Below are 20,010 nucleotides of genomic sequence, written 5' to 3'. Positions count from 1 at the left end.
CTGTCAGTTTGTTTGTTATAACATTGAAGTGTCAGATGAATTAAAACCTGCCACAACATCTGACCAGCGTCTTTCCTCTCCTGGCTGCAACCACCAAAGAAAATACTTGTCTCAGTTATTTGAAGTCATGATGTGAATCGCTCACAGGCGAGTTTCCGAGCGCTCAGGTGGCTTTAAAATGTGAACCAAGCTGAAAATGCAATTGCCTCAGCCTCCAGGGAAGACACTCCTTAAGAGTCAGCTGACGTCTTTCATGTGCACTTCTTAGAAGACACAAAGTAGAATGTTTTTATTTCAAAAGCAAAAATAAAGAAAATCTATTCTTCAGAAAATAGGTGCTTTGCATCAGGGGGCACTTTGAAGAGGAAGATGAAAAATAGGAGAAAGTAAAAGGGATTTGAAAATATCATTAAAATCATGAGCTGCATATCCATCCATCGTCATCTTCCGCTTATTCCTACACATTAAGGGTTGCGGGGGGGCTGGAGCCTATCCCAGCGTCAACGGGCGAGAGGCGAGGTTCACCCTGGACAGGTCGCCAGTCCATCACAGGGCCAACATAGAGAGACGAACAACCATTCACACTCACATTCATACCTACGGTCAATTTAGAGTATCAATCAGCCTCGTCCCCAAATTGCATGTTTTTGGACGGTGGGAGGAAGCTGGAGTACCAGAGAGAACCCACGCAGACACGGGGAGAACATGGAGACTCCACACAGAAAGATCCCGCGCCTGAGCTGATTTCCGTTTTCTTCATCTATACAACATAGAAGTGTCTTTTTTTTTGTATTTTTAGAAAGACCAACAGCTCAGGTGACTAACTGATGTTCAAAGGTGTTCTATTCCTTTTGTGGGTTTTTTTTTTTAATGACAGCTTTCAAAAGTCTGAGAGTTTTATTCACTTCATCTGCTGTGACATCAAGTTTTTATTTATTTATTTTTTTTACAGATTTGAGCCTCTGATGTGATTCAACTGATGTCTCTCTACATATAACAAAGTAAAAATCTGTAAAGTCCTGAGGATTAAAGTGTTGAGGTTTTAATCTTCAAGAGCCACTGTTTAACTTTAATGGTTATGTTGGTTGTACTTAAAAGTAAAAGGGTTGTGTTATAATCAGATGTTCTTGATGTTGTGTCAACAGTCGTCATTTAAATACTCAAGGATAAACATTATAATCCTCATGAGAACTTGCTGTAGGGATGTTTTACCTAATAATTAGGCAAATGAGTCTATATTGTATATTTTTATATCCCCCAGTGCTGAAAGCGATCCATTAAATGTTTAGCGTTGATAGCATTGCAATGGAGCAACATGAACACTAGATGGCAGCGTTCTAACACTTTTCGGTAGGCGTGGGGAAGCTCTTTGTCTCTTAAAAAGTAAGCACATGCGCACACGCATACACACACACACACACACACACACACACACACACTTGCTTTAGGGCCAAACAAATAATCACTGAGAGCGTGTTTTAGTCCCACTTCAATTTTACAGTGAATGCAGGAGGCAATTTAAAATAATTGTGTTAGATTTTGAGAATGTTGCGACTTCATTACATCTACAGTTGATTTACAACACGTTCTACTTTGTGGCATTCATAATCACAACCCGCCATGTTCAGGAACGCTAACTGTGAAGTGCAGTAGAGAAAATGAGCCCAGCGGAAGAGAAAGGGTTTAAAACAATACAAGTACTCAAACATGGAATATGTTTCAGATAAAAAAAAAGTAAACATCTGATTGTAAACGTGTGAGGTAGTTAAACACATTGTTTCGTTCGTTTAAAGCTGTTAACGCATCCCTGAAGTAACGCAGCCCTACCCCAGTCAATCACGATCTCATTTTTAATTGTTCCATGTCATATCTGCTGACATTGCACTGAAATGTAATATAAAATGTAATATAAGAGCCTCATCAAATCAACACTTCAGCTTCAACCATCTCCCTCAAAAGCTTTTAATGCCTGACTCACGATTACCTCACAACAACAACAATAATAATAATAATAAAAATAATAATAACAAGGGTTATTATACTACCTGGCAGCTCGGTGCACTGATAGGCTTCATTACAGATCTGCCAGATTGAAAAAAGACAGTTATTATAAGTTGCTACATTGTCTGAGATGTTGCATCATTACAGTTTCATCAGTGACCCTCCTCTAAATCTCAAACATGAAAGCTCTCGTCACTCTTTTGCTCACAGCGCGACAGGGGAATGACATAATACAACCAGGTTACTCTTCCCACACGTACAGAGAGACCATTAAAAGACCAGATGCGTCACTTATTTGATCTCTGAACAAGCTCGTCTCATCCTGAGGTCATATTTACCCCTCGGCTCGTACCCTGACCGGCCTCTTCACGCATCACTCAGGGAAACTTTTTATTTGTCTTTCAAACCAAGATGACTATTTTGAGGGGGGGGGGGGGTATCTTTTAAACCGATAATTTCATTTTATTACTAACTGTCGGAGATCACTTAACAGTTGCAAAACCTGCCCGCCTATAAACGCGAAGCAGTGCACGTGATTGTCTCAAGGCAGCGCACACATACCAGCAAGGTTGTGTGTGTGTGTGTGTGTGTGTGTGTGTGTGTGTGTGTGTGTGTGTGTGTGGACTTTACACATGTTACTTTAAGTATGCTGTGCCTTTGTCTGGCTGTTTGTTTGGGTTGTTGTTTTTTGGGCCTGAACAACACAAACTCCAGTGAAAGTCGTAAGAGTGAGTCACATAAAAGATGATGATACTTCCTGTCCGCATGTATCGTGAGGAGACAGTCGCTGCTCGTTGCGTGAGCTGCCTGAGTGATATGAAGAGACATGTCCTGATCCCGTGTGCTCATGCTAACAGCTGAGAGGAAGTGAGCGCATACTCACAAAGCAGCTGCAGGTCAGGGTCACGTTTGAGGTGAAATTACTCATAATTGCAGAGCAGCCTGCTGAAGGTTTAATAGGCCTTGTGTTGATTGATATAGAAATTCAGCAAAGTTGCTGTCAGGAGTGGTTGCTTTAGACTTCACATCTGTGTCAGTGAGTCTGCTTTGAAAATACTTGTGCGCGCGCTTCTTTGATGACAAATTGACCGTGAGCATTGCTGGTGCCACAATCAGATGAAATTCAGGCTCTCAAAAATAGTGCCCCGTTTTTTTTCCCCCCCACCACCTTTCAAGTATTTGAAGCATTTCTATTTCAGTTGTTTCCGCCAAGTACAAAAAAAGTGACAAATTAATAAACTCTACGCGCAAAGAGAGGCAGCCCAGTGCCTCTAACTATATTGAGAATAACAGAATAAATCAGTTAAATCTTGCCCCTCTCTCACAAGTGAAGTTCTGCTGAAATGACTTATTCATTTACCCCGTTTCATTGCCTTTGGAATCTGAGACGAATTCTTCTTTCCTCTCTTCTCATCATGCATCCATCTGGGATAAATCACTCTGATATTAAAGCTTCCACATGACAGTAGCTCCAAAGCACCGCTGACTGTGTCAACAAAAAAAGTCCTGCCAGAGGGAATTGATAAAGACAGAACTGGATTGGGATTTGATCTTCTGCATTATGGGTAACCCCAATAAGTCTATAATGGAGTCGGCATCCATTTTTGCTTGACAAAGTTAAATATCACTGGAAAACTCTGTTGCAAGTGTTGGTATTGTGTGAAATTTATGATTAAAAACCCAAACAATAGTTTTATTGATACTTAGTTTAAGGAAGTTTGTGGGTTTTGTGTTGGGTTTTTTTTGTTTTTTTTATTCCAACAGCCCTCATATCATTTCACTGCAGGTAGTTCTTGATGTTTAGCGTTGTGTTCAGGAACAAGATAAAACTGTGCAGCACAAATGAGCACGACACATTTGATAATGAATTAGTAAAATTCCAGAATAAGCCAAAATATTTTTTTCTTTTCTCTTGTCAAAGTGGTAAAAACTTGTTTTCAGGTAAACAACACAACACATCTGAGCATGTTTGATGTTCACTAGATGAATGTATATGGACACACGTCAGTTTCAGGCAACATTCATGACATGTAGAGGTTGTAAAAATTGGATTCGGTGAACTTGAATTAAAGGACTGGTAAACATCTTCCAGACTGACTGCCTGGACGAGGAACTCTTCCCTCCCTTGCTAAAACATTGTAGTATTAAGCGACACAACAGAAGCTTGGAGCTCAGGTGTTTCCTCTCTGACCTCACTGAAGGTGGCAGGAAACACATATGGACACATCCTCCTTAAACTTCCTCCCTCACTGCTCTGCAGCCTTGCCTGCAGGACTGATTCTAGTCCATGGGTGTCCTGGTATTGACTGAAATTTCTAAACGGCCTAAACTATAAGCTCATATTGACATTAATGTCTATGATCCAAGCTCACGCTCTGGAGTGAACTGGGTCCTTTTTTTTCCCATCCGGACCTGAATGAGATTCTGTCTGTCCTGGGAGGCGCGCTCATTGGAGGGAACCGGATGGACAACGTAAGCGCTCCTCTTGAATGGAAAAACAGGAGAGAGAGAGAGAGAGAGAGAGAGAGAGAGAGAGAGAGAGAGAGAGAGAGAGAGAGAGAGAGAGAGAGAGAGAGAGCGAACCACACAAATAGCAGACTGGCAAGCAGCAGCCACACACATACACACACTCACACGCACGCACGGTGACGAAGGACTCATTATCATTTTTGGATGTAAACACGTTTTCGTCCTCTGGAGCTTTTTTATTATCATCATCATTGTTATTATTTCATGACTTGCGTCATTAAGCGCTGCGTAAATTCCTCAATAGGATTTGCGCATCTTCTCCAATTACTAATCGCTCTCGTTTCATTACCACGCTGCTGAGAAATCGTTCGTAGTCATGCTTGACGGTGACTGACGAAGCGCTTCGTCTGACATTCCTGCGTTTCAGAAGATGGACCAGCAGCAGTGGCAGCAGCAGCTCCCCAAACCAGAATGCAAAAACATGGACGCGTGCCTGAGACGACTGAAGCTGGAGCTGGTATGTTCTCCTCTATCTGCCTCTGATATGTCGTTTTACTTTAATTAGAAGCGTTTCCATCACGTTGTGTCCACACTGAATCACGTGGATAAAGAATGTGCAAAGTACAATAGAAATACAGTTTCCCGTAAAAAAAAACCAAAAAAAAAAACCATATGATTTCTCTCCTCAAGTGAGGTGCCTTTTTTTCGTGTGGCAGACGTGTGTATTCCCCACTTTCATCTGGTTCTTACTTTCAGTTCATGCGTATTTTTTTAATCGCATTAATCTGTGTGGGCTAAAAGCTTTGGGCACACCACAGGCGTGTGTAAATACCGCTCCTCTCCTTCCACGCATCTGGGACAGATGTTTTAAGATTAATGAGCTCAAGACAGTTTCTCTTCCTCTTCCATGCAAGATCGTTGCACCGTGTAGTTGATTGTAAGTTTTGAAGAGAAAGAAGCGAAAAAGAGGTTTAAGGGAATTATTTTTGCTGATGCAGTGAATTGGATCGTGCGCCTTGTGTTGCAGTGAGCTGTGCAATATTTGATTTTAAAATTAAAAAGAAAATCTGAGTCATTAATGGAATTTTCCAAGCCAATAAAAAAAAAAAAAGAAATGGGACGATACCAGGTTCTCAGATATACATTTGTTGTTTTCCTCACAAACCAGTTAACTTCATTATTTTATTTGAGGTAAAATCAAGCGTTTGTCCACCAGGACATTAATATGGCGAGTCTCAGATGTTTAAACGACTTAATAATTGCATTTGAAAGAAAAGAATCCAATGGGAATGTATATGATTGAGTCCCACACTGCTGGTTTTGCTTGCACAGGGGAGAGAGTTGTTGGCAGTGTCAGTGAGTTTCATCACATTATGATGCCCTGAATAAACGTGTCAGTCCGCCTCATTTAAGACGTCTCCTCTTCCCAGAGAAACACATTTGCTCGACTTAGTCATTTTATTTCTTACCCCCTCCTTTGATATGTAAAAACAAAATCCGTAAGCTCACCCTCACCAAATATTTTGGCAATGGCACACTGGACCCACTTTCAAAGGAGACGGAACTGGCACTGATTTCATTTGGAATCATCTTCAAAGCAGACACAGATTGGGGTTTTTTTTTGTTTTTTTGCTTTCCAAGTCACTGGCCCAGAGAAAAGCCTTGTGTTTGCAATATAATCTGACCTGTGACTCCTTGATTTACTGCTCCAAATTACTGGCACTTGAGATTTTAGGGGAGTGGACCTGACGCCAGAAGGACATGTTGTTGTTAGCGCTGCCACATCGCAGTTTGGTAACATGATAGATAATATCTGAGCCATGCCGGGGATCAAATCGGTGAGGAGAGAGCAGATGTCGGTTAAAAAGGCTGAGGCGGTCTCCCCTGCATCGGACCATGTGGGATGCAATCTGTTGTTCACAAAACAAGAGGTGTCTCTGCCAAGGTTGTCACTTTCCTCTCTGCTGAGATTGATTTTCATCGTGCTCAGTGGCAAAGCAGCTCCATCTGTGACGCAAAGATCAGAGTAGCTGCTCAGTATCAAAGATCACTACGAGTGGATGTTGCTGCGTTTTAGAGAGGATTTCAGTTTGTAGGCAACTTATTAAATTTAGATGGATGGAAGAGGAATCATACATCCGTCTCATTCGCGTGTCACCACTTCTCTGTTTCCTGAGTCTCACAAGCGTCTCTGCTAGCTGATTATCAGGCTGTGAGAAAATGAATGGAAGGTTAACGAACAGGTGGAAACACGCATCCCAAAAAAAAAAAAAAAGCTAGAAGTGAATTTGCAAATGTAAAGTTTAGACAACGAGGTGAAACTTGCAAAAACATGAGTGTTTCACTGTCAAACCACAGTTTTATTTAAACACTGGAAAAGTGAGTGTGGCGTTCAAAGCTTGTGTAAAATCAACTATGAACTCGCTGCTCCCCTGAAGACTGAAACCCAATATCTGGTGGTGTATCATATCTAAAAGAAGATGAGGGTCATATGAAAGTGTTGACACTGTGTCACTGTGTCAGAGGCTGGGGGGGGGCAGTCTGTGTGGGGTCGTGTAAGGTCACACTTGAACATTTGACCCTTGACCTGACAAGCTCTGAGGGCATGTGTCCATCCTTACTCCTGATCACATCCAGTGTGGCAGTGACACTCAAGCCTGAGCTGTAGCTGTAGCGCCGGGAACGCGTCAGCGCCGTTCTACTTGTGTAACTAAAAACAATTTTGTCAACAAGCTGCCAGTTTCTCTTTGTTCATTTAAAAAAAAACAACAACAACAACAACTTCAAGTCTCCAGAAATCCTGTAAGTATAATGGTAACAATGAAATAGTTTTACACTCCAACGTGACTCATTCAGACAGACAGGCAGACGTAAGCCTCTTCCTGCCTCCTTAAGAGTCTAACAAATGCTGACATGCCTTTGATTCATCTCATATAAATGTTGGGTTCACACCTGCTTAGCAGCGTCATTTCAGACACTGAAGCATAAATCAAAGCCTTTGATAGACTGCGGCTGATTTCACATGCATCATACACCTTCATCCCTTTTCAAGCCTGAGGAGAATTTCAAATATCACCTTGGAATACGACACCAAAGCCAGTATGCATGAGGTCATGAAATCTGTGGAAGGCACACACAAATTGCGGAGTCTTCTAGAAGGCTTGTGGGCTTATGAGCGTGTTGCCTTCAGGGCTCGGGATCAGAGAGCACAAAACAGTATAATACTTGAACTTAAGGCTCATTTGTTTTGCGCCTTTTCTCCAACCTGCCCTTCCTTCCCCTCAGCTAAAACAGGCCCAACTCTTAACGGCAGCTGTGGGATTTGTGTCGGTGATCATTGTGTTTGAGGTGGAACTCTCACAAAGACAGGTTATATTTATGCACCGCACACATAACCTGCTTCATCATGGTTCACGGAGCCAAGATTTCAGAGCACTGATTTATTGTTTCTGAAGGCAGCTGAGTGTTAAAGTCTGCTGCTGCTGCTGCAACAATACTTACGACAACACTGGTCTGACACTGAGTCCTGTCCCTCCTTCTTTCTGTCCTCACTGTAATACACACAAACATTTGCGTTCCTTGAGGATTAGGTCAAGGTTGACAGAGCTTCTATCAGAACTTTTTAGCCAAAGCAGCTGAAGTGAGAGTGAATCAAAACTATGTCTGCGGGCTGCAAAACCAAAACATGTTCCTGAGTGATTGGGGCGACTCCCTGATTTTATCAACAAACTTTTTTCACAATTCACACAATTGTTTGAACCATAAGTCAATGAGGATTATCGCTTTGCCACTGTAATGTGTGTCTGTCACAATGAGCTCACCAGAATCCCTGAGTCCTTGTGGATGTTTGTGCCAAATTTTAAGAATTTCCCTTAAGGCGCTCCAGAAATATTGGATTCATGTGAAGTTAAAGTGATTCCGATCTTTGACCTTTGCTCACCAAATTATTTCTTCGTTCGTCCTTGAGTCCCAGTGGATGTTAGCGTCAAATTTATAGAAATTCCCTCACGGCGTTACTAAGACATGCAAATACCGCACAGCACACATACACACATTTCACTGTCTGCTGCACTCCACTGTAAATAAGCTTGTGTGTGTTTGTTTGCTTGAATGTGTTATGTTGAGACTGAATGACTTCAAATGCAATGCGGAGGGACTTTTAAGCAGTGCGGAGCATAAATCAAGCCTGTCACGATGACAGCTGACAGCAATCACACACACTCTCCTCTGAGATGCTTCAGTATTTTACATCTCTCAGATGTTAGGCAGGGAGGAGGAGGAGGAGGAGGAGGAGGAAGGATTTTGAGTCTCTTCTAAATCCACGTCACACTTGATGTCACAGCTTTGGGCTGGGGAATATCGGCCGTGCACTTTCACTGCCCACACACAAAGTGCTGACGTCAACTGCTGAGCTATCAAGCCTCCATCTAACAACTATTGCTTCCTGTGAAGATTTACAGCCTGGAGGACAACAGATTGCCTCCAAATATCATCAGCCAAAGATGATGACATGGATCTAATCATCCTGTGTCTCGACAGCAGTGTAATTTCTGAGAGGGCGTAAATGAGTTCGAGCAGGAAATGAGCTATTAAAACTTCATCTCATCTCTGAAAAGGTCAACAGGGAGGCCTCTGCTGGGCAGCAGGACACTGACAAAGTGATAGGTTTGTTTTGAGATGTCAAACATACCCACTGAACCCCTCCGCCTACAGACACTAGCCTCTGAAATCTGTGCTGGCATCCCACTATGTTGGAGGTAAACAGTGCCCGCAGCACTGAAACGTCAAATCTGAAAGTGGGGATGTTACTGGGTTTCTTTTCAGTCAGACGAGGGTGACGATGTAGAGGAATCTGTTGAATCACAGCGCAGCCACCAGAATCAAATACTGCCAGCCCTGAAGGTTTCTGCAAATGTCCAATACTATCCAATGCTGGCACCTGAAATGCGATGTCACGGAGATAGAAATTCCATGTTAGGGGACAGGTTGGTGCGGATGACACCGACATACACCAGATTCTGACCCGTCTCATTCCATTTTTGAGCTCTGACTTTCACAATCCATCACTTAAAACAACCCATTTTTTTAGTATAGGTGGTGGATATCAGGACTGAGAATTTGTTTACTTGTTTATTGTTTACAGATCAATCAGCAACTTGGGTCGCCAGAAGGGAGTTGGAGTTTAGAGACGACGTCTATGACTTGATTGTTTTACACATTACATATGAAATGAATACAGCCGAGGTATTCTTAGATGATGCCTATGGACGGTGAACCCTGCATGGAATCAACGCCCCCTCCAACATGATCACTCAATACTCCTCGCACTACGACCAGAAACCAGAACGCTTGTGGCCCCCTCGGGCTCTTATGTTCAGATGCAAAAAATGTTTATTGAGATCAACCTAAATCTTACCAAGTCGTTTGTAGAAGGCCAATGTTTTATTCTGGCGGCTGGATTGAGAATCATAGATAGGGTTAATAATAAGATGAATGTTAATAATAAGATGAATGTTAAACGCTGGTCTGCAGACAGATGCTAACTTTTGTTTCCCTCCATGGAACACAAGAAAATGTTGCTGTTAAAAATCCAAAAATTGGAACAATACTGTGATCATCCAGTTAAAACAAAATGGTAATAAGCTGATCTGTTTCATTTATTTCCTGAAGTCTTTATTAAATATCTACACTTTAAAACAATCGGCCATGATGTGATGCAGAGTTTGTCCTTTTTTTTGGACATTACTCACCCTCTCTCTGGCTGAAGCCTGAGGACACGCGGCCCAAACACAGTCACCATACAACCTTTCTCATCAAAGACGCAGTGATTCATTTCTACGGCTGAACGCTACACAGCTTTATTGGCCTGTTGATTGTGACCTCAGGGTCGTCCACAGCGAACTGTGTCCAGCAGAGAGACAGAGACTCTCTCTGTAGCCCCTGGACAGAGACCCCATTCCTGTCCTTGACCCACACAGCCCACCATTCATTTTTAATTAGGGGGTGGAGGTAGGGTGGAGTACACTGGCCGCTTCTAAACAGGAAGACCTTTGGGGTCTGATAACCTTGGCCTCACTGTTCCCACCCCTGCAGCCAACAACAAATAGAACAACAACCGTGAATAGCCTGTACATTAGGAGCCGTGGTGTCACTAGTTCCCACCCAGAAACCCTGTGAATGTTTTTTTTTTTTTTTTTTTTCTGTGTGTGTTGCAAAGACACGTGCCTTCATTCACGCCTGGCATGTCTGAACATATGTGAGTTGTTTGCACAGTGGATTTATTTTTCCTCCTATAACAGACGGAGCCAATATCAAGGCGCGATGCATGCAGGGAGCTCAGCAGAAGAGGCTAAAGCATTGATTTATTTATAATTGGTGGTATTTAATTCACTCGCTCACATATTGAATGGTTGCTTGATGCATCATCACAGGAGACAGATCTTGACACGAGGATATAAAATAATCACCAATCGACTTTTCTTTAAAATTAAATGGCCTGAGCATTCAACTTTAATTCAATACAGCCAACACTTTGAAGCATTAATTAGCAATTATGTGTGTTTGAGCCGCCAGACGAGGAAGAAGGGGGGAGGGGGTTAAGAGACGAGGAAAATCTGGACATCGCTAGGCTTTGCTTTTTAAATTTATCTCCTCAGTGGGCGGATTAAATATCTGAAATAGTTGGAGGCTTTATTTTTAAAAGAAGATTTCACTGAACTTCACAGGATCGGGTTAATGATGCCAGTGCTGTAAAATAATTCCCTGAAGGCTCGCTTTCATTCCAGTTGTCTTTAGGTATTTATTCAATTGGACGAGACTGACATTTTTCCTCATTTTTTTCCCCCTCCTGATTGGTTGCTCGAGGTGCTTGTGTCGGTCCTGTCAGGTCCTGAAAGGTTTTGTCCTAATGAGGCCCTCAGCTGGTTCACACATTTTAAAAGTGAGACATCTCAGCATTTACAACATCTGCGCTCTAACTAGAAACGGCTGCGTGTTTAGAGTCACTTTTAGCATCCCGAGCAGATGCTGGGATGAAGTTTGAAAAGGCTGACATATTTAGGCCACAAAGTTCAGCTTTGAAATGGCAGCGATGTAGTGCCTCCAGTTAGTTGACGTGGCAAAGGTGGAATAATGGGCTTTGGTTTACCACTGTTACTCTGTTTGCTCCCCAGGGCTTAAAATGAATTATTAATGTTGCCTTCCTTAGAATAGAAATGCCAGTAAACAACTGTGGGTTTTAAATAAGTTGGGGGGGGGGGCGTCTGCATTTTTTGGGAATAATGGAAACATTGCATGTCAGTGTTGAATTAGAGATCAGCGAGTGCTAACAGGTGCAGTCCTTTCAGACTCACTGAGGAGATTTTCAAATTGTGGTCCAGGTTTCTCCATCAAGTCATAGAGCAGAGATCCCTCCGCCGCATGAACTTAATGGAAGCCAGCTGTTTGAGGAGAACTGCAATGATAAAGCTGTAAATGCTATCCTGTCCTAAGACTTGTTGATATTTCATGTGGAAGAAAGTAAACCACAATTACTCACCTCTCCCAGGACACAAGCAATTACAGCTCCTGAAGTCAGCCATATGCGTTAGGCGCAGAGGCAAGAGACAACCTGATTGTGCTAATTACACGTATCTTCACTGCCTAATTAAGAGAGCCAAAGAGAAACTCACAGGCTTTTGTTCCCAGCATGTGCATCGATGGGCTTATTATCTGATCTGAGGGCTATTTACGCCCGTGAGCACCTACTCATCCATATGCTGCCGAGGCACCAAGTGTTTTAACCCAGAGGTTTAAGGTTAATGGTGCATGATAAAGTGTGCCGAGGTATGGTTCATACACTTGAATGTGCCATAAAACTAAAACATGTTTGGTTCGTCTAGAAATGTTGCAAGCGTGGCAATTAGCTGCTGTTCTGGTTTTTTGACCACCGTAAATGAAATTTCTTAATAAGCATAAAAACTGCTCTGCTGTAAACTCTCGCTAATGCACCTGATCCGCGGCTGAAAATAGCCCCCGAGAAATGCAATATTTACTCTCGTTTGGAGGAGAGCTGCTAAAAACTACAGAGCCCGACTCTTCTTTGTGGAATTATTTAGTCCTGTTAAAAAATGAAAGTAGAAACTAAATATTAATTCTCTCAGTGGGAACATGTGTGAGCCACAGACCAGCAGCACATACGGGTCTATTCATCGGCACTTTCTTGGTTTTGGCTTTCGGATGTGATGACAAATGCAAAAAATGTATGATACCGTCAGCCACATCTTTAGAAGAACAATATCTCAGATTTCTGTCTGATCAATAATTGTATTCTTTTTTTGAAATGTTTAGTACATGGCATTATATTTCCCAGTAAACAAGAACGTAAGGTGTATATTTTTATATTGGTGAGGCGAACTCCAGAGAAAAGAATTAAACAGATGCAGAAGGAAAAAAAACAAAATAAACAAAAATGAAAGCCAGCAAAAGCTATAAAACATGTCATACATATTCATATATCAGGATAACAAAGTCACAGAGCATCGTTGTGTCTATTTAGAAATATCTCCTTTTTTCATCTGGTGCAAAACAAAACAACATGATTTCAAAGATGCAGCACAGATGAAGGAGGCACCGGGAGGATGCAAGAGCAGACAAGGAAAACATAACACAGTGCATAGCGCATATAAGTGGTCATAATAAGTCAATAAACTGTTATTATGCCCACAATAATAACAGAAGAAATCCCCCTGCTGAACACCATGATTTTCATATTATATTAATTATATATTAATTATATTATTAAACGAGGCTTGAAAATGTTATGTGCTCCATTTGCATATTTTCCCAGAAAAGCCACACATTCTGCAACATGTCTCACGGGGCTAATAGGCCGCTTTGTTTACGTTGCTGTTCTGTCAGTTGTCCTGCACAGCTACTTTTCCCACCCGGGGAGGGTCCAAACAATCACTGCTCCCCCAAGGTCAAGTATCACAGCCTGGTGCTAATACACCTACAACCCCCCCCCCCCCCTTCTCCCTTGTATGTTCTTATGGTGTCATCTATAATTCAACTCATCGACAGCTCTCTCTTCTACATCTGAACATATGGCAAGGGAAACCCCCCCCATCACCCCCACCCTCTCCATCCCTGCTCATCCAACTGACTCTCACCGCCCCTTAACTCCCTCTCACTCACTCCTCTCATTGTCATTCTGTTTCCGCCTGAGTGCCCCACCCCCCCCCCAATCATTTGGGGATTATAGTCTAGACTGACAGCGCTGATTGGTTGTCATGACCGCTGGTGTCCCTTCATTGGAGAGAGATAGATATAGGGGCGGTGAGACAGAGCCGTTTGAAAGGTGACAATGACAGAGGTGCTGGCAGAGGTGCGGACGAGCAATATCAGGCTCAGGCAGGGATATCAACACCTCTGGCTTTAACAAAGAAGGTAAGCCGCAAGGTTTCATTCATCACAATTGCTTGGGAGGAGTTCTTAGTTCTTGCTTTTAATGTTCAGAGGATATTAAATAAAAAGGTATTGTAGTGACGTAGCTGCACTTGGGTGTACTTTACCTGCAATATACTGCATTTATATGTTACAGTTCTGCAGGTTTACAAACTGTCAGGGATATAAAAACAAGCCGTCGATCAGTGTTGTCAGTTGTAGATCTGCTCAAGTTTCTCACCGACGTTTTCCCACAGACTCTGGCAAGTTTTCAAAATTCCTTGCATGCTTTCTCTATCATCTTCCCACAGATATTCAAAAAAAAGGGAGGGTTCCCAGCAGGTTTACTCATCAATCAGTCGCTTCCTTTGCCAAAGTGTGCATGTATTTATAAGAAGATAAACCTGTTGTTATAACTCCTAGAAGGATTTCAAATCTGGGTCGAAGTGCCTGCAAGTTAGAACGCAGGTCAGGATCTTGCCCGTGGGCTTTCTGTCTTCCTTTAGGAGAAGACGGTTAGTCCAGGTCACATGACACAGCACAGAAAGCATGGAGGAGGAGGAGGAGGAGGAAGATGAAAGTGGAGTGTATGATTACTGCAGAAGGAAGTAAGAGTGGAGACAAAGAAAACGCTTGGAGGAAAAAGAAAATCTCAGAGAAATGAAAGCATACAAAAAAAAAAGAGTGATTTTGATGAAAAAAAAAGGAGAGGTGGTCTATTTGATAGCTGTCGTGGATTGATCCTCTCTCGCAGGAAGGCCATATGGGACATGTTTGGTCATTCAAAACAAGGTCACATGACCCATAATTAAACAACCGAGAGGGCCTGGAAAACAGTAGAATCTAACTGTTTGACGAAAAGCTTGTCCTTTGTCTTCATATGCGTTTGTAACACCTTTGATTCTGTCTGTTAATAAATGGATTTGGGAGAGTGGAGGAAGCCAGTGTCTGATGGATGTGATGGGTCCGCCCACAAGGCTGAGAGATCAAATACCTGAAGTCATGAGCACTACATAGTTTTTGCCTTTAAGCTCAAGTAGACATTTGCTGATTTTTGTCTCATCTTTATCTCTTCTTCTCTCTCTTCCTCTCTATAGCTGTCGATGAAAGAAGCAGGAGATGGCCTTCACGCCCAGATGAATTCGATGATGGGAGCTCTCCAAGAACTCAAGGTCCTACAGGTTCAGACAGCACTGGAAAACCTCAATATTTCAGGTCGGCCAATTAACCGAGGATTCCCACATCCTGCACCAGCCGCTTCTTCTAACACATCAGCTGGCAGTGCTTCAGAATCAGAGAAAAATCAAGGGTTGTGCTTAAGCCACACAATGCCAAAGGAGCCCAGCCCAAGTCCAGGGCCGTCTCTGGAGAGTAGAGCCTCCTACAGCCAAGAGGACCAGAGTCCATCGCAAAACAGAAGCAGCCTTAGCATGTCATCTTCCTCTGTATCCAGCCTTGAGAGTGAGAGAAGTGAGAGAAGCGCAAGAAGTGAGAATGACCTTCAGGCTATACCCAAGAGGTGGTCAGGTTACATGGCCCCGCAGGTGGACTTCTATGGACCAACGGTGGGCAACCCTCCACCAGAGCCCTACCCTCAGCCTCCCCAGCGTACTCAGGTGGTGGACCTGCCCGGCATCCTGTACAGCCTCTCCAGAGAGGGTCCATCTTTGGACAGCGACTACTCCCAGGACAGCACAGACGACGCCAGCGATTGGACGTCTTCACTCATGAGCCGCAGCCGCAACCGCCAGCCCTTGGTGCTGGGGGACAATGTCTTTGCTGATCTAGTAGGCAACTGGCTGGACCTGCCTGAGGTGGAGAGGGAGGAAGTAGAACAAGAGGAGAGGAGGAAGAGGGGAGAGGAGAGGACAATGGATGCAGGGGCTGAAAGGCCGGACACCCCTGCTCACCCTCTCCGCCTCAGCCGCTCACAAGAGATCTGCAGGAAGTTCTCACTCACAACAAACATCTTCAAGAAGTTCCTGCGCAGTGTTCGTCCTGATAGAGACAAGCTACTCAAGGAGAGGCCCGGCTGGATGGCGCCGGAGCTGCCGGAGGGTAACCTCTTCAAAAGGCCAAAAAAACTGGTTCCTAAAAGTTCAAAAGGCAGCTTCTACCTGCCGTTCTGGGCAAACGGACAGCAGAGCAAGAGCAGGCTGTGTCCACATCTGGCTGAAGCAGAGAGGAACCAACAACACATCCACCAGTTTCACCAGTTCCACCAGCAGCCATTTGCAGGGATTTATTTAGACAGGAGACAGCCAGAGACTGGTGTGGAGAAAATGCAACCCTTGTTTGACTACAACACAGCTGTGTGGGTCTGACAGTGAATCTCAGGCCAACAGACTCAGAGAGCAACAGATGCTGAGGGAGGGAATGAATGAATAACTGAAGGCTTCGATACAGTTATCCAAAAATGAACTTCACACCTACAACATGTTCTCCAGCGACTGAGAGATTATCAGGGCAACGATTTGTCTGACAATCCTAAAACCTAAACCTCCTCAGCTGTGTGTGCGTGCGTGTGTGTGTGTGTGGGGGGGGGGGGGGGTCTGCGTGCCAGAGACTGTGTAGAAAAAAAAGGTTGAGAGACATTTTTGAGGATTTATACTGCAAGTTTTGTACTTCTCATGTTTCTTCTTGTGTGTGCGTGCGTGCGCGCGCATGTGTGCATGTATGACTGGAGTGTCTTAAAGACGGTACATTTGTTTTATTTTTTTCTCAGAATGTCTCTCTGTTTATGTCGATTACAAACACATCCACAGACTTTTTTCACTTCTGTGCCACTGGACACTCCTTTATTCACATCTATCCTTTCTTTGCATCTATGAACTGTTGGGTTGAATGGTTCCAGTTTCTTAAATGATGACACAAACAGCTGTAACTAAATGCACTGCCAGTATCACAGTCATAAGCTTCCCTTTGTTTCCAGCAGAAGCTTTGGAAACTCAGGTTGAACTGAAAGCATCAGTCTCATTCACCTAACTCAGGGAATGAATGTTGGGCCCTTTTTCCACTGGCCAAAAAAGCCGCCGACACCCGCTTACATCTGGCTTTTGACCTCAATGGGAATTGGGTTTAATGGGTGTTCCCTCCCGGGTCAAACGACCCTGCAGTGGACACGAGTATTTATCAGCTCAGCATTGATGAAAACTTAAACCCACATCGACATGGTAATTTGTGGCCTGGCACTTCCTATCAAGGACCCTCATACTGTGAGCGGTCAGAGCACCACTACCAACAAAATACACTGTGGCAATGAAAGCTTGTCGCTTTTATTCCTTTTTGTCATCTTGGCCACAAATTCAGAGCCTCATCATTGTTCAGTCAGGTGTTGAGTTTGAAACACAGACTGGAACAGAGGCCAATCTTCTTTTTTAATGGATTTACCCAGGTTTTAAAAACCTGACATGCAGTGGAAAAAAGGTTATTAGGCAGGAGAAAACTACACTCTGATGCATTTTGATGGGTTTTATGTAGAGTTTAGAAGAAGTCTTGCCCCATTCCCTAGTAGGACCTTACAGCAATAGAGTGCATGACTAGATCAAGCCATCTGAGCTTGCACGTGAAACTTTGGGATTTATCCATCATAATGAGCAATGTGGGATATTCTTTTTTCCTCTATCTGCTCTGACATGGCACATATTTGAGTCAACTGTCAGTCCTCCTGGGCTGTTACGCAGAAAAGATGGCACAGCCCAACACGAGTACTGGCTGCCATCTGGTACCCGGACATTATGTAAAGCTTGTTCACCACAGGCTTGAAGAACATGCAAAACTGGCTCAGTTAATCCTAAGTCTCTGAGGATGAACTGAATTATGATGATGTTTCAGCTACTGTACATACACACAGGTGAATTAAGCCACTGTAACGGAACAACAACAAAGTCGCAGGAATAAATGTACAGAACTTTGTACATATTTTTCATCAACTAAACAGCAGCAATAAGAGAATTTACCGTAATATCCCATCGCATGATTTTTATTATTCCACACAAATATATCACAGTAGCTTACAGCAATGATCAACATCACTACTTGTACTTTAGTCAAAAGCTTCTACTTGAGTGTTTTCATTTCCAACTACATTATAACAGGTCAATGAAGAACTTCCCTCACAAATTTTCCCTCAGGATTACAGATGACACTGCCAACTCTGACTCCAAACACTTTTGTTATTTTGGGTTTTTTTTAGCTTTCCTAGAAACCAACTGTTATGCAAAGACAATCTGATTCTCTTAATAACTTATTAAACAGTTATTTCATTGGGTTTTTAAAAATGACGCCACACCAATCAACTCAGCCAGCAGGGATTAGGCCTTTAGGTCTCTAGTGTCTTGGCCAGTCCATCCATATGGTGTTGTTGCAGTATTCAGGTCAATACATGGCGCATATGTAGAGTCTCACACACACACACACACACACACACACACACATAGACGGTTGTGCCATAAGGCTCAGCCTGAGATGTCACTTCACCAAGTTTGTGTATGTAAATGTAACATTTATTTCTTCCTATTTACAGTTCTGTAAGTGTAATTTTTAACACTGTTATTGATATTTTTCATCAGGGTTCCACGAACCCTCAGTAGTGATTCTGTCATGTGTATTGTAAAACTTTGTAAATTAAATCTGTTTTCAGAAGGAAATGTCGCTGGTTTGACTGGAGTTTTGGAAAATCTGACACTTTTGTTCCCAAGCTGAGTGAAAGCAAACATCAGCTCACTGATAAACGTGTTGGGCAGCTAGAATCCTACTGTCCAGAAGGACTCAGTCTACATGCAGCTGTGTCATCCATCCAACAAAAAGAAGTGCTGTTAGTTTATATGTAAAACTTATATTTTCATTTTTAGTCTTAACTTCACGAAAAAAGATGACTCCTGGTGCAGGATGTTATAATATTTTACTAATTATTAAAATTGTTTCATTGCCAAGACATTTATATTATGTATATCTTTCTGAATAACAATAATCATCATCATCATAATAAGTGATGTTAGAGTGATGTAACGTATATGTACACAGATACTTCATCTGGCTGATATTATCATTAGTATTTGTATCAAATGGTCAAAGAAAGAACACTGCAAAGCAAAATATCAAACAACATCCAGCTTTCGCGCTGTAGCTCTTAGTGATTTATTTCTGCACTGCAACAGCAAAGTGCTCCTGCACGACAGTCAGGTTCATTGAGCCAGCGAGTCACTCCTCGCCTGTGCATCCTCTAAATTGATTCTAAATTTGTAGCTGAACTCCATCGGCGTCTTCAATAAATAAAGAAGAAGAACATGAGCTGTGTGGCCGTGCACATGTCATGACTCTCCATTCCACAGATGCTTTTTTTATGAGATAAAAATAATCAAAGTCAGTTCATCATTCTGTCCCTGCGGGGAGGCGAATATTACTGCAGAGCTCCTGGGGTTTCGTGTGTAGTGTGGAAACACATTATAAACCAGAGATGCTTTTACAGTATAAATAAATGAACTTGAACTATGGTGGCTGAAAACAAAACAAAGATGCTTCTAATTTAAATATCTATGGATTTTCCAACGGCTGACCAGATGGTTTGAATGCATCTCAACAATAATGGTGTTTCAGTATGTGTGAAGAAATATCAATTTACTGTGAAAATCCTCAAAACAAATCATTGTGTTCAGGAATGAAAATTAATTAGGTTCTGATGTTGCTGTAGAATATCACCGACTCGACCCTGGGAGAGCCTTGGACTCTCTCGTTCAGTGAACCACCTTCAACATGCAGTAAAATACATTGTGATCAGTTTATTGCTCGTGCAGTTGGGGTTGAAAGTTAGTGTGAAAAAGAGGAGCACTGCAACTCTCTTCAGAGCAAAACAAGACAAATACCGTCTTTCTTTTGTGTGTCTGTGATTGTACGTGGAGAGAGAGACAGAGAGAGACAGAGAGAGAGAGACAGAGAGAGAGAGAGACAGAGAGAGCAACAGCTGCAACTGTAGTGCCTTCTCTTCTGGCTCAGTTTCCCTCGGGATCCCGGTGGTGGACGCTGACTGTCTGGCTACACCCCCCACCCCCCTCTTCACTACCAACTCGTCAGCTGTCGCTCTCTCACAGCACTCACACCCCCAAACTGGAGCATGAA

General features: G+C 42.8%; 1 protein-coding gene across 1 annotated transcript; it reads left to right on the top strand.

Moving 5' to 3' along the window:
* Window positions 1-4,624: 4,624 nt before the first annotated feature.
* inka2 (inka box actin regulator 2) lies at window positions 4,625-16,442 on the top strand. Its single transcript, XM_086199865.1, has 2 exons — window positions 4,625-4,987; window positions 14,991-16,442. The coding sequence occupies exons 1-2, from the start codon at window positions 4,901-4,903 to the stop codon at window positions 16,215-16,217; spliced, it is 1,314 nt and encodes a 437-aa protein (XP_086055991.1). The 5' UTR covers window positions 4,625-4,900; the 3' UTR covers window positions 16,218-16,442.
* The last annotated feature ends 3,568 nt before the right edge of the window (window positions 16,443-20,010 follow it).

The sequence above is a fragment of the Aulostomus chinensis genome, chromosome 3 (assembly GCF_037954235.1).
Source record: "Aulostomus chinensis isolate RoL2024-O1b breed Wild chromosome 3, RoL_Achi_v1.0, whole genome shotgun sequence".
Taxonomy (NCBI): domain Eukaryota; kingdom Metazoa; phylum Chordata; class Actinopteri; order Syngnathiformes; family Aulostomidae; genus Aulostomus; species Aulostomus chinensis.
The sequence above is the reverse complement of the archived record's forward strand: the minus strand, read 5'-3'. Positions and strand labels throughout refer to the sequence as shown.